Here is a 15824-nt window from a genome sequence, read left to right as displayed (position 1 = left end):
TTACTGGACCAAGACTGTACTTCCTTCATCTTTCATAGATGTCAGGCTATAAATAATCATTCCACCTAAAATCCTTACCACCTAAAAAAAAATTTCAATGAATTAACCAATGAAGAACAAACTACCCACAAAAGGCTACAAAGAAACCATGGTCTCTAAATGGCATCACATGCTTTTTACATTAATCAGCAATCCCGGAGTGGGAAGCACATACAGCCCATGTTATGAAAATTTCATTTACTTAGTATATGCATTCATAGTTCCACCATTATTTAATTCATGCTAATACGCAGTTCACTTCTAATATGCTATTTCGACATATGCAATAAAATGATTAAGCTTTAACCTTTGTTACAAACTATTTGCAGTTCTTCAAAAATAATCAATATTGCAGCTAAGTCACAGCAGACAGAATTTCTTTAAAAAAAAAAAAAAGAAACCTGGAACTTGAAAATACCTTATCTTAAATAAAAAGAAAATAAAATCTCTAGTAACATAAAGTCTGATTTTCTTGAATATATAGCAATAATTGTAATTTTACACTGCATGCCAAAATTGACCAAAAAGGAAAACTAAGGCACACAGCACACGAAGAAACACAAACAAAAGTTGCATCCAAAAAGATAAAAAAAAAAATCAAGAGAATATAGTATAGTTTATAATCTTATCTAAATTGCTAAACGCCTGCTACTGTGTCATGTTAACCTGGGCTCTGATGGAGTAAGAGACAAGTATAAAACACACAGTGAAGAGGAGCTGCTTGGGAGGTGGAAGAAATGGACAATTGCAAAAGGGATACTTATCTAATCTATTACGAAACTTCGAAATCACTCAATCTCATAAAGCAAAAATCCAAATTCTCGCCTAAGTCCAGGCATGTACTATGCCCGAAGTTGCCCAAGGTCTCCTTTTACAGGCACAATTACAATTGTCCATGGTTCAAACCTCAAAGAAGGGCATAGGGCATAGAATTCACAAAACTTCCCCTTCTATATCCCCTCTATTCTCCAGAGGGCAGTGGAATGAGAAACAGTTTGGGTTAAGCTGCTTCTGTTCGTCCATTAGTTCTGGTTCTTTTAAGCCAAAATTACATTCCAGGCAGATTGGATGGTCTCAGCCAGTTGCCTGAAGGTAAAGTACAAAGAAATGCCACCCTCTGCTTTCTGGACTCAGCTCTGCGAGTGAAGGAATGCAGAATGGTTTAGAAAGGGCAGGTGGGAGCCCCGCTGCTTAGGTGTTTTAGACGCAACGGGAGGGAGGAAAAGGTGGAAAAGGAAAGGAAAATATTAGAGTGACTACTTATATTTATCTAGCATTTTTAAAAATTTAGCTCTACCCATAGTTAATAAGTTAACTGAAACTGCCCATTTATTTAGTCTGTATGTCAGCAGGTCAGGGTCACATGGCACTTTTGGTGGATAAACTCTTTCAGACGTGGCATGCTCACTTGTTCCTTTGCTTTCAACGTATTGTGATGAGGGGGTATTAAATGAAGTTTTCTTATTCTAAAATCTGGTTTTAACTAAACTTCACAAAATAAACAAGTTGGCTTCAAAAGCCTCCTGCAGTGAAACCCCAGATTTAAGATAATCCATCAACCATAGGAAAATGGTAGGGCAGACACTTTGGTTGCTAGTACAAACTCTTCATCAGTTATGGAAGCGGGTAAAACAAGGATAGCCAAATGACACCCGCCAAGAAGTTGATCCCCATAAACAGAGTTTATCACTAAGGCTACTTAAAATGTGGGTTTAACTTCACTATTATTAATAATGAGACTCACTGTAATCACATATTGAGCCTTGAGATACCAGGCTCATGAGAACCCAAAGCCATCAAAATTAGCAAGACATTTAAAAATATTACTAATCTTATTTTAATTCATATTTTTGCATATATTTTATAACATGCATATTAGTTATGTCCTACACTTACATATTTTAGAAAACAGACCTTGAGAAGCATGCACTAAAACTTTTTACTGTTGGGGTGCATGATAAAAAAATTCTGAAGACCAGAAGCCTTTTGAGTAGACACTCTTCTAGGCTAGACTGAGATTGTTCCTCAGCAAAGTCCTAGATAAGTTGTGTCGGATTTCAGATGCCTGGTCAAATTCATTATGTTTTAGACAACTTGCATAAACTTTGACAAAGATTCTGGCAATTATTAAGGCAAAAGGGAACAAGGTCCAGCGGGCATTCTCAGACCTGGGTTTTAGACTCTGAGCACATAGCTGACATCCCTTTTGTACACTTTGAACTGATATTCCCAAACAGAAGGAAAGCCAGTGTTGCAGCTGATCTCTCAAACTGACGTTCTGAACTAGTAAGAACCAAATAAAGGATGTTTTATCTTGATGTTATTTAAATATTATAAATATGAATTCTCAGTGTATGGGAAATTCCAAATGAATGCCAGGAGGTTTCTGGCATCTAGTCTGTTGCAATGCATATGAACGTTTATATCAAGAATAGTCAACAGCAATTTTCTATCTCCCCTGGGACAAGAATAAGAGGAACTCACTAACATGGAATGAAAACACTAATTTGCAATCATGTAGGCAGTCACTGTGACCAAGGATGCCAAATGCTTTTAAATATAAGTCATCCTATCTAGCAGATGGAAAACCAGCAGTAAGTAAATCACTTATTCAGAGTCTCTCCTGGACCAAATGCAAGTGCTTTTGGTATTATGGTCACCCTCCTGAAACCATTCTTCCTCTACAACCAAGGCTTTTCCTTTGGTGATTCAGTGTTTTCAACTTCAGCCAGCATATGGATTTGGCTTTCTTCTACAAGACAGCAAATACTATCTTGGGTAGAAATAAAGTGATAAAGGTTACTTTTGGGAGTATGTTATGTCTAACCTAGCCCTATCCGCTTACCACTAGCAGAAAGGTAGATTTTTAGATGCTCACTGAACACTTTAGCTGAGATGTTTCCAGTCATCTCACACTCAAATCATCCAAAACAGAATCTACCTTCATGCTTCAAGCCCTGCTTTTGTGCCTATGTTTTCAGTTTCTGGCTTGGGGCACCATTAGACACATTCCTGCTGAAGCCAGAAACCCAAGGTACAGCCGAAAGTCTTCTGTATTACTCCTTGCATCTGATGTGAGCAACTGTAGCAATTCTCTCTCCAAATATCCCTCATACGTGGTCTTTTCTCTACATTTCTATAGATATAGCTTCCGTTCTGACCTTTGTCATTTATCATCTGAACAAATACAATCCCTTCTAAAGGATTTCTCCACCTTCAGTCCTATTTTTCTTTATTCATTCAACAGGCACTTCATAATCATCACCTGGGTGCCAGACACAGGTGCAAGGTGCTGGGGATACATCAGTGAGCAGTCTCCTTCTTAGAGCTTATATTCTCGTGGTAGATGTAAATAAAAACATAAGTAGATGAACAAATAAAATATTAGTTGCTGTGAACGAAATAAGAGTATTAAATTAGGATGACCTATATTAGGGTGGGAGGACCTAGAAAGGTTCTCCTAGGAGGTGACATTTAAGCTGAAACCTAAAGAAAAACACCTAGCTATATAGAGAGTGGGGTGGAAAAGCGTTTCAAACAGAGGGAGCGTGCAGAACAGTTCATTCAAAATGTATTGTGCATGCAATGACAAAGAGTAAGAAAAGTACTTGGCCTCTTTAAGAAATCAAAGAAGATCACTGTAGTTGGCTAGAGTGCAGTGAGACAAGATGCAGGTGGGACAAAGTGAAGTAAGAGATCTACACTTTGGCCAAGCATGGAAAGCATTAGAGGCCAGTCTTCCATGAACAGTGTGATAGATACTGCTGCGTTCAAAATCAGATCACAACATGGCCCTTCTTAGATTTCTTGTCCCCATTACTGATGCAATAATATAAACATTTCTTGTGATGCTATTCAGGGATCTTCCTGGTCTGGATGTTGCTTGTGTTTCTAGCCTTCTATCTTAAAACAACCCACATTCATATATACAATCTATATACTCCAGCTGTGTCTCTCTTTTTTTTTCTTTTTTTTTTTTTTGAGATAAGAGTCTTGCTCTGTCGCCCAGGCTGGAGTACAGTGGCGTGATCTCGGCAACCTCCACCTCCTAGGCTCAAGCAATTCTCCCACCTCAGCCTCCCAAGTAGCTGGCATTACAGGCTCGTGCCACCATGCCTGGCTGAGTTTTGCATTTTTTGTAGAGATGGGGTTTCGCCATGTTGGCCAGGCTGGTCTCGAACTCCTGGGCTCAAGCAATCCACCTGCCTTGGCCTCCCGAAGTCAGGGATTACATATGTCTGTTTTTCACATGTTTTGTTTCATGCTCTTTCCTCAATTGTAAAAGCTCCATCTCTGTGTGATGACCACTATTTCATCCTCTCAGACTTAATCTTAAGTTTTACAGGAAGAGTCAAGATACTGCTCTGTTATTTCATAGGCAATTCTACCGTAATGTTGGGCTGCTTTACATCTCTCCCACCATCCTGGGTGTGCCTGAGGATGTTAGAGCCTGATCTTATGTGCTGTTGTACATCCGTGTGTTGTACATCCATATGACACCTGATACGGAGCTGGCACTCAATACAGTTTTATGGAAAGAAAGAAGGCAGGCAAGCAGGCAGTTTTGTCCAAATGCACTGGAATAGAATACATGGCATTCTGATCCTATCTAGTTTAAGATTAAGTCTGTATTTTTTAAAAGTTGAATTAAATTCAACGAACATCTGAATATATGACTTTTATGCATGACACATTAGCCCAGTTATTTGCAAACAATGCTTAATTATCATAGAAATTCCTGGCAAAGAAATGCATAAAGGAATGAACACTAGCCCTGCTCCTTGTTACCTGTCAGATGTTAAGGTACAGAGAACCAAAACTCTTCCTGAATGGAGAGTGTAGGCTGTGTTAAGAAGAGCACAGAGAAGTGCTCTTCTTACAAAAGAAGAAGAGAAGATTGCTCTTAAAGAGCCAAACCAGTAAAAGCCAGATGATCTATTTGTGGGAGATAATTGCAGACTGAAACACACAAAACTATTATCAAGGTGACAAGGCTGCAATCTCAGAAAAATTGAAATGTCATTGCCATTTGGAGAATTGGAATGCCTGAAGCGATCCAGAATGCCTGTAAGTACTTCTATTCCTATCAACTTAATGGTACACTTTTCCGAGAACCATGTACTGTATTTCGTCTGTAAACCTGTTTATGCCTGTTTATTTGCATTCAAAAAAATATTTACTGTGTGCTTATTATGCATATGCTGAAATAGAGTGATGGAAATGACATTTTAATGGGGAAAATGGCAGGTAGAGACAAATGATGTGGAGAAAACAATCAATAAATGTGACAATTTTTTTTTTTTTGTCTTAAGAAGAAATACTCTCCTCTAAGTGAATATACTGGCTTTCTGGTTTATACATCAGCTTCTTGTGAGTTTGGAAAGTATGAGTTAATGCCTCTGGGCTTTGTGCATGGCTAAAGGTGAATATACGACCACAGGGCTGAAGAACACCCTCTGAATTGTGGTCATTTCACCAGGGCTGGTCAGCTGTGAGACCTTGCCAGGCAGCCAGCTGGCCTCCTCCAATCATATCTAACCATAGCCCCTCTTACATTAAAATAAACCTTTTAGGCCAACATCAGCACAGGGAGTCCTTTCACCAGGGTGACAACACAAGGCCAAGTACATTCCACACACAAATTCAGAATGAAATACAACTGATACAGCCTGGGCTCCTAATGACCTTCAGATGCCAGTGTCAGTCAATGACTCCAAAGGAAAACTAACCACCAGTTATAGCGCCATATTCATCTGGAATACATTACTAAACAAAGAAATGGAATGGAGATGATTTTTTAGAACTTAGGAGCCAACTTTGTGGTGGATCACAGAGGTGCTCGGGGAAGGAAAATGAACAATGAAGTTCCCACAAGGCCTAGAAGTCTGTGATGCTACAGTCAACATTTCCGATGCTGAAATGAAAGTTCACTTATGCTTCACAGAAGCATGTTCTTATCTAGAGTATAACATTGGAAAAGGTCCTGATCAACAAATATCTTTTCAAACTCACAATAAACATTCAATCTAATAAGGCTAGAATGCCATGGGAAAGTTTACAGTCCTGAGCTGGTAAATGGACTATCACATGGCTGGAATGACTTCTATCCATGTGGAAATCTGACACACTGCAGTAGGACATGCTTAAAACAAACGGAATATAGTCTAAGGTTATATGGACATTGTGAAAACTCACATCCACAGCGTTACACATCACGGTGATGAAATCAAGCACACTTGAGTTTCACCAGGCTCATGGAGACCACTGTCAAGACAAGACCGTTTTGTGATACCTGAAGAATCCCTAACTTCAGTAACTGCTTCAAAAGAGTCAGTCCTTTACCAAAAGACTATAAACTCCCCTGAAAACATTTGTTTTTGCTTTTCCTTTTTTCCCTCTGCTCTAACATCACATTCTTCTGATGTGAATTCATCAGAAACTCAATTCTTCTGGAAGATCTAACTTTAGATTCTTCTAAAGTCCCTGAAGAATCCTATTCTAATTTCAATGACAAGCCTTTTTAGCCACCCTCTGCCAAACTCACTTTATCTGAGGTTTCATATTCACACTTATGTATTCAGCTCTGTTAATGAGCTTAAATAGTATATAGCTTATTTGAATGCTCTGTGATTATCATTTAAGATGTTCTAGTTTTTTGTGGAATTTTTAATTTTTACAATGTAGTGAAATTTTAAGTCCCTAACAAAGCTCCCTTGAATGGAAAAGTAGCAGGTGATGTGAAAGTAACTGAAGGGTCTTGTAGGTCAGGACCTATGGGTATTCTGCTCAGTAGCAAAGTCAAACAACTAAACAACATGAACTGAAACCTAAAGGGCAGTGTGGTTTCAGATGTTTCCACTGTGAAACTCATACTAAATTCTACTGAAACCATCTAAGAGATTGTATTATCACTCAGAAAATATAAGTGAAATGTCAATATAAAGATTTACATTTGCCGGGCACAGTGGCTCACGCCTATAATCCCAGCACTTTGGGAGGCCAAGGCGGGTGAATGACCTGAGGTCAGGAGTTCGAGACCAGCCTGACCAACATGGAGAAACCCCATCTCTACTTAAAAAATTAACTGTATGTTGTGGCGTATGCCTGTAATCCCAGGTACTTGGGAGGCTGAGGCAGGAGAATCACTTGAATCTGGGAGGCAGAGGTTGCGGTGAGCCGAGATCACGCCACTGCACTCCAGCCTGGGCAATAAGAGCAAAACTCCGTCTCAAAACAAAACAAACCGAACCAAAAACCAGAAAAACCCCCAAAGATTTACATTTAATTAATTAGTGAGAAAGGGGAGTATTGTTTTCATGCGAGACACAGATTTTGAAAAGGTATGATGTGTTCTAGTCTACTTTTCTAGATACTAATAAAAATACGTACACACAAAATCTCTTCTCTTTAAATGTCTTTTATCTAAAATGGAGCAGAAGATAACCAAATATAAATCACATTTTGAAAATGAAAGGATTAAGAAACAATGACGTAACCAAATGAAGGAAAGTGTTTCTCCCTAGAAGTATTCCAGCTAATAAAAAAGAAATGATGGAATTAGTACATCATTATTTTGAAAACTTCTAATGAAATAATAAATCTAGGCAAAGATCATAAGTGCTCACTAACATCACAGATAACTAAATATTATGTACTTCTTGATAGAAAACATAATAGCATCTATGATGTATTCTTCCACTCAGATTAAGTCTCTAGCTTAGTTTATAGAAAACAGGGGACAGGGGAACATGATAAGTAAAAACACGACAACATGATCAGCAAAATCTAAAATGTGGGAAAGTCTACAGAGAAGTGACCTGGTTTCTTCAACAAATAAATTACAAAAGGGGAAAAAATGGAGGGTAGAAACTTCTAGAGTAAAATAAATTTGAGAGACACATCAAAGGCAATGCATGGAATTTGTCTGGATCCTCATTTAAACTAACTATAAATGAACGGATGAATTAATGAGTATACAAACAACAGGGAAATTAGAACTACCTATGTGATGATACTGAGTAACTATGATTAATGTTTTTAAAGGAAGGATAATGGCACTGGATGGAGTATTGTTTGGAAAAGTACCCCTGGGCCCGGCGCGGTGGCTCGTGCCTGTAATCTCAGCACTTTGGGAGGCCAAGGTGGGCAGATTGCTTGAGCCCAGGAGTTTGAGACCAGCCTGGGCAACACAGCAAAACCCCCATCTGTAAAACAAATAAATAAATGAAGTATCCTTATTTTTTAGCAATAGTACTAACATTTTTAACAGATGACTTACAAAGCATCTGAAATTTGCTTCATAATAACCTACTTGGTGAGAGGAGGGGGTTTTCAGATAAAACAAGAGTGAGTTGATGGTTCTGTAGCTGAGTATTGGGTATATCGGATTCATTAGGGCATTCTAATTTTATATGTGTTTGACATTCTTCAGAATGCAATGTTTTTTTGTTTTTTTTTTTTGAGATGGAGTCTCGCTCTTTCGCCCAGGCTGGAGTGCAGTGGCACAATCTCGGCTCACTGCAAGCTCCGCCTCCCGGGTTCAAGCCATTCTCCTGCCTCAGCCTCCCGAGTAGCTCAGATTACAGGCGCCTGCCACCGCGCCCGGCTAATTTTTTATATTTTTAATAGAGACGGGGTTTCACCGTGTTAACCAGGATGGTCTCGATCTCCTGACCTCGTCATCCACCCGCCTCGGCCTCCCAAAGTGCTGGGATTACAGGCGTGAGCCACCGTGCCCGGCCAAAATGTTTTTTAAAAAATGGAAAAAGTAAAACAAAAGTGATAGAAAAGACTTACCCTGTTGGATATCCTTCATTTCTAAGTGTAAACTAGATATCAAGATTCCCACAGTTTGAGATCGTTTTCCATCCAACAATTTGATGATCTAAAATTAGAAAAAAAAAAAAAAAAAGAATACAAGCTCAAATGACCAGTCTTTCAGAAAAAAAAAGAGAATACAAGCTCAAATGACCATGCAGTCTTTCAGAAGGCACATCAAAAACATTAAGATTTTTTAGATACACTGATTGATGAAACTGATGCTGCATGCACTCTTCTTTAAATAACACTTAATTGGGAAGTAACTTATGCACAATTATAGACATCTTACACAATGAAAGACATTTTATAAAATAAACACAAAAAATTCCATCAGCCTAATACAAACACTAAATCTTTATGTTACTCTGATCATTTTACTCAAGTACTAAGTTATACCAGCATCAAGATGTATACAATGTCATATCCATCTTTTTCACTTATCATTGGAATATTTTCATGTTACTACTGGTGAAGTCACTTCATAGCCTCCAATCTTTTTAGTAATGTCATCTTCTGAGTGATTTAGGGGAAAAAGCATGAACATCTGAGTCAGCCACCAGTGATATGGCCTTGGTAAAGTGACAATCTCTATGAATTGATTTCCTCATCATGAAGGGCTGACTGTATTTAGTCTACGCTTTTATTTTATTTTGAGACAAGGTCTAGCTCTGTCACCCAGGCTGGAATGCAGTGGTGTCATGAGAGCTCCCCTTAGCCTTGACCTCCTGAGTTTAAGTGATCCTCCTGCCTCAGCCTTCAGAGTAGCTGGGATCACAGGCAGGCGCCACCACACCCAGCTAATTTTTAAAAATTTTTAGAGAGACATGGTCTCTCTAAAAATTTTGTTGCCCAGGCTGATCTGACCCCAAACCCTAAATTCAAGCGATTCTTCCATTTCAGCTTTCCAAAGTGCTGGGGTTACAAGCATTAGTCATGGCACCTGGCCCATCCATTTATTTTAGAAATTAAATGACTATATGCAAAGCACCTAATACAGTTCTTGACATACATTTATTTAAAGTTTTTCTGTTTCAGAGAGGTTACTTCCTATTTGTTATTATTAATATAAACAATATAATACCTTGCACACAAAGCTCTAATTTTAAATTAATTAATTTTTGAGATAGTATCCAGCGCCGTCACACAGGCTGGAGTACAGTGGCGCAATCACAGCTCACTGTAATTTTGAACTCCTGGGCTCAAGTGATCCTTGCGCCTTAGCCTCACGAGTAGCAAGGACTATAGGTGCAGGCCACCATGCTTGGTTAATTTTTATTTTTTTTTTTGATGTTTTGTAGAGGTGAGGTCTCACTATATTGCCAACGCTGCTCTCAAATTCCTGGGCCCAAGCCATCCTCTCACCTTGGTCTCCCAAAGTATTGGGATTATAGGTGTGAGCCACCATACTTGGCCTTAAAATTATTTTTTATAATAATGTGTATTTTTACAATCTTCATAGAAACTCCACATACCTCACTGCCAGTTATTTCAACCTTTATGAATATTCCATGGAGAAGTCGACATAGTTTTGTGCTTCTCTACAACTAGTAAACCAGATCGACTCCCTAGTAACATATCACAAAGCTGCCACTAAGGAAAAAAACTATCTTTTCTCTCATGTGGCAGGGCTACAAAAATAAAAGAGAAGCACCCACAAAACACAAATCTTTTTTTTTTTTTTTTTTTTTTTTTTTTGAGACGGAGTCTCGCTCTGTCGCCCAGGCTGGAGTGCAGTGGCGCAATCTCGGCTCACTGCAAGCTCCGCCTCCCGGGTTCACGCCATTCTCCTGCCTCAGCCTCTCTGAGTAGCTGGGACTACAGGCGCCCGCCACCACGCCCGGCTAATTTTTTGTATTTTTAGTAGAGACGGGGTTTCACCGTGGTCTCGATCTCCTGACCTCGTGATCCGCCCGCCTCGGCCTCCCAAAGTGCTAGGATTACAAGCGTGAGCCGCAGCGCCCGGCCCACAAATCTTACAAATCTTTTTAATGTGCTTTGCTAGTTAAAATACAAACTAGGCTGAACAGCTGTGCTTTCCTTCCCACCCAGGTACTTACAGAATTGCCAAACTACTGTGAAGACAAGACTAAACAGTAACAAACATCTACATTTGTATTATTACTGTAATAGCTGAGTTGCTTGCTGGTTGAAAAATAAGGGATAACAATAGTTTGTTCCAATAAAGATGATCTAACTGCCTAATTGTCTAACTACCTGTTGATTGATCGATCTTGAATCAGTTATTGCCAGATATTTTTTTCCTTTACCTGTTCAGAATGGCTACTTTCATATAACAATTAGACCTAAAATATAGTAAATACTAAGTATTAATCAAGATGTAAAGGAAAAAAATCTCATTTTTCAGTCAATATGTTTAAGCATTTCAACATTCGCCTTAGAGAGAAAAATTCTTGAGGCATACAGCATTTTAGGAGTTTTAAAGAGAAATAGAGAAGGTACTCGGTATTTTTTTATATGAAAGTAAAAGCAAAAAAAAAAGGCAATTAAGCATAATACAGTATCTTCCTTAAAAATGCAGTTTCTGGATTTTTCTTAGAGAACCCAAATTTAAAGTCAAATGATTTTTTCATCCAATAAAAAAATTAAGAAAAGTCAATTTAGTTTTAAATAACTATTCAGCCATGCACCCATTCAAAAAATATTTACTGTGCACGTTGCGTGTGCCTGGCACTGCTTTGTATTCTGGGGATGCGGAGGTGACTGAGACAGATCAAATCGTAAGAAGTTTGCTGTAAAGAGTCAAAAAGGCAAATAAAAGCATCACCTAAACTAACTGGAGTGCAAATTCAAAAAGACAAACGTTTTGGGAATTGACTAGATTTATTCTTAAGTGTCCAGGATGGTGACTGATACAACCACAACCATGGCATACACATCAATGACAAGGACACAGGAACAGGATCAAATTTATGACAAGATCACAGCTGGGTTGCAGAAGTTTCTTCAAATGAACACGCACCAAGCTATCCAGTTAGGGCTCTGAAAATTACCAGTAATACTCTGCCTACAAGAAAGGTAATGTACAAATGCACGTTTCTGTTAGCTAATTAAAAGAAAGCAGGAGAGAGATCACAAGAGAGTAAAAGGGCAAGAAAGATATTGATTCTGTCTGTCCCTGAGTAAAATGAGGCAAATCTACCCCTTACCCCATTATACAACCCGGCTTAACTGTGGAAAGGATGTTATCACCATAAGCCATGCTTGGAATTTTGTCGAATGACTTGGCACAACCAGGTATTTGGTAAGTGTTACCTTTACTGGGACTAATGCCTTAAGATGTTTTTGTTTGGAAATCTGATGCTGATTTCCTAAAAAGGGGCTGGGGGCAGCTAAGCAGTGGTGAAGTTGGGAGCATTTTGTATTCTCTTCCCTACCTGAACCAAATTCTCCGTCTGCTTTTAAGTAAATTTTCAAAAAGATCCTTCTATGTTTCCACGTAGCCACTCTTGTGAAATACCACCAGGTTTCTCAAAACCAACTAAAATGGTAGGGACACAATGGGCACAGAATGATATGTCCTAAATCCTCTTAGTCTCTTCCTCTTTTTTTCTCCCATGGCTTCGAAGGCTTAACACTAATTTCTCTTTATTTTTATGAAAAGTGCACAACATGAAATGTATTCTATTAACAAAAATTTAAATGCATAGTACATTACTAACTACAAGCACAATGTTTTACAGCAGATTTCTAGAACTTTTTCACCTTGCAAAACTGAAATTTTATACCCACAGAATAGCAAATTTCCAGTTTGCCGTTGTTCCAGCCCCTGGGAACCACCATTCTACTTTCCGTTCCTTTGAGTTTGACCACCATGGATACCTCATATAAGTGGAATCACGCAGCATTTATCTTTTTGTGACCAGATTATTTTCACTTAGCATAATGTCCTCAGGCCAATTCATGTTGTAGCAAATGACAAGATTTCCTTTTTTTTGTGGTCAAGTAATATTCCATTGTATGTAGACACCACGTTTTCTTTATCCATTCACCCATCAATGGACATTTAGGTTGTCTCCATCTCTTTGCTATTGTGAATAATGCTGCAACAAACATGGGAATATCTTTTCAACACAATGACTTCCATTCTTTTGGTAAATATCTAGAAGAAAGATTAATGGATCATATGGTAGTTCTATTTTTAATTTTTTTTTTTGAGTCAGAGTCTCGTTGTGTCGTCTAGGCTGGAGAGCAGAGGCTCGATCTCGGCTCACTGCAAGCTCTGCCTGCCAGGTTCACACCATTCTCCTGCCTCAGCCTCCCAAGTATCTGGGATACAGGCACCCGCCACCACGCCCGGCTAATTTTTTGCATTTTTAGTAGATGGGGTTTCGCCGTGTTAGCCAGGATGGTCTCGATCTCCTGACCTCGTGATCTGCCCGCCTTGGCCTCCCAAAATGCTGGGATTACAGGCGTGAGCCACCGTCCCTGGTCTATTTTAAAATTTTTAAAGAACTTCATACTGTTTTCCATAGTGACTACACCATTTTACATTTCCACCAACAGTGTACAAAGGTCCCACTTTGTCTACGTCCTCAAAACAACTTGCTATTTTTCGTTGTTTTTTTTTTGACAGTGGCCATTCTGACACGTGTGAGGGGTTATCTCATTGTGATTTTGATTTGCATTTCACTGCTGATTAGTGATGTTGAGCATCTTTTTCTATACCTGTTGGCCATCTGTATACCTTTTCTGGAGAAATGTTTGGATAAGTCTTTAGCCCATTTTTATCAGACATGTGGTTTGCAAATATTTTTTCCCATTCTGTAAGTTGTCTTTTCACTCTGTCGATTGTTTCCTTTGCTGAGCAGAAGCTTTTTCATTTAACATAGTTCCCTTTGTGCATCTGTTATTTTTGCTTTTTTTTTGGGGGGGGGGTCTGTGCTTTTCATGTTATATCCAGGAAATAATTGCAAAAATCAATTTTATAGGACTTTTCCCTATTTTTAAAAAAAGTTTTATAGTTTCAAGTCTCACATTTAAGTTTCTAATTTATTTTGAGTTGGTTTTTGTGTATGTTCCAAGATAAGGGTCCAATTTCATTCTTTCGTGTGTGGATAGCCAGTTCTCCCAGCACCATCTGTTGAAGAGACTATCCTTTCCCCATTGTATAGTCTTGGCACCCTTGTCAAAGAACATTTGCCTGTATATGCTTGGGTTTATTTCTGGGTTCTCTATTCTGTTCTATTGGCCTATAATGTCTGTCTTTATGCCAGTACCATACTGTTTTGATTACTGCAGCTTGGCAATTTGTTTTGAATTCAGAAAGTGTGAGTCCCCTAGATTTGTTCTTTCTCATGATGGTTTTGGCTACTCAGGGTCTTCTGTGGTTCCATACAAATTTTAGGATTGTTTTTTCCTATTTAGGATTGTTTTTTTCCTATTTCTGCAAAGCTGCCACTGGGATTTTAAGAGGAACTGCATTGAATCTGTACGTTGCTTTGGGGAATATAGACATTCAATATTAATTCTTTCAATACATAAATATGAGATGTCTTTACAGTTATTTGTGTCTTCCTAAATTTTTTTAAGCAATGTTTTGTAGTTTTCAAAACTAGTCTGTACTAGTCTTTTACTTTCTTCAGTTTATTCCTAAGTATTTCATTTTTTCGGATGTTATTTTAAATGAAACTGTTTTCTTAATTTCCCTTCCAGGTAGTTGATATTTTTGTGTGTATAAGAACACAACAAATTTTTGTTTGTTGATTTGGAATCTTGTAAGTTTGTTGAATGTTTTTAATAGTTCTTCACAGTTTACTTTTTTGGGGGAATCCTTAGGGTTTTCTACATATAAGATCATATCTGTGAACACAGATAATCTTACTATTTCATTTCCAACTTTGATGCCTTTTATTTCTTTCTCTTGATTAATGTCTCTATGACTTTCAGTACTATGTTGAATAAAGTAGCATGAGTGAGCATCCTTGTCTTGTTGCTGATCTTAGTGGAAATGCTTTTTAGTTTTTCAACCTTGAGTATAATATTAGCTTTGAAGTTTTAGTATATGGTCTTTATTTCTTTCTATTCCTTCTAAAGAATATTTCCTTCTTTAGGTAATTTCCTTCTATTCCCAGTTTGATGAGTTTTTCTCAGAACACAGTGTTGAGTTTTTTCAAATGCTTTTTCTGCATCTATCAAAATATTTTTACCCTTTGTTCTTTTAATGTAATATATATTGATAAATATTCATATGTTGAACCATCCTTGCATTTGAGAGATAATTGACACTTGGTGATGGCATATGATACTTTTAATGTGCTATTAAATTATGTTTACTAGGCCAGGTGCAGTGGCTCACGCCTGTAATCCCAGCACTTTGGGAGGCCAAGGCAGGCGGATCACTTGAGGTCAGGAGTTAGAAACCAGCCTGGCCAACATGGTGAAACCCCATCTCTACTAAAAATACAAAAAACTAGCTGGGCATGGAGGCACGTGCCTGGTAGTCCCAGCTACTTGGGAGACTGAGGCAGGAGAATCACTTGAACCCGGGAGGCTGAGGTTGCAGTGAGCTGAGATTGTGCTACTGCACTCCAGCCTAGGAAACAGAGTGAGACTCTGTCTCAAAAAAAAAAAAAAAAAAAAAAAAAAAAATTAAGTTTACTAGTATTTTGTTGAGAATTTTAACATCTGTATTTGTAAGAGATAATGACCTGTAGTTTTCTTTTCTTGTAATGTCTTTGGCTTTGGTATCACAGTAATGCTGTTCTCATAAAATGAATTTGGAAGGGTGACCTCTTCAATTTTTTGGAAGAGTTTGAGAAGCACTGCTTCTCTGTTAATTATTCTTTAAATGTTTGGTAGAATTCTCCACTGAAGCCATCTGGTTCTGGGCTTTTCTCTGGAGGTTTTTGATTACTAATTCAATCTCCTTACTTGTTACAGGTCTGTTCAGATTTTCCACTTCATCATGATTCAGTCCTGCTAGGTTGTACATTTCTAGGAATTGA

The 15824-nt window shown here is 38.3% G+C and overlaps 1 protein-coding gene across 2 annotated transcripts in view; it reads right to left on the bottom strand.

Annotated features, from left to right (window-relative positions):
- FMN1 (formin 1) overlaps positions 1 to 15824 on the bottom strand; it is a 429632-nt gene that overhangs the window by 155387 nt on the left and 258421 nt on the right. For both annotated transcript variants that reach the window (XM_030814363.1, XM_030814364.1), the window contains one exon: positions 8836 to 8923. In XM_030814363.1, the coding sequence (XP_030670223.1) occupies positions 8836 to 8923 (88 nt within the window). The remainder of the gene's footprint in view (positions 1 to 8835; positions 8924 to 15824) is intronic.

This window comes from Nomascus leucogenys, chromosome 6 (assembly GCF_006542625.1).
Source record: "Nomascus leucogenys isolate Asia chromosome 6, Asia_NLE_v1, whole genome shotgun sequence".
Lineage (NCBI taxonomy): Eukaryota > Metazoa > Chordata > Mammalia > Primates > Hylobatidae > Nomascus > Nomascus leucogenys.
Note: the sequence above shows the minus strand (reverse complement) of the source record. Positions and strands in the feature narration are given on the sequence as shown.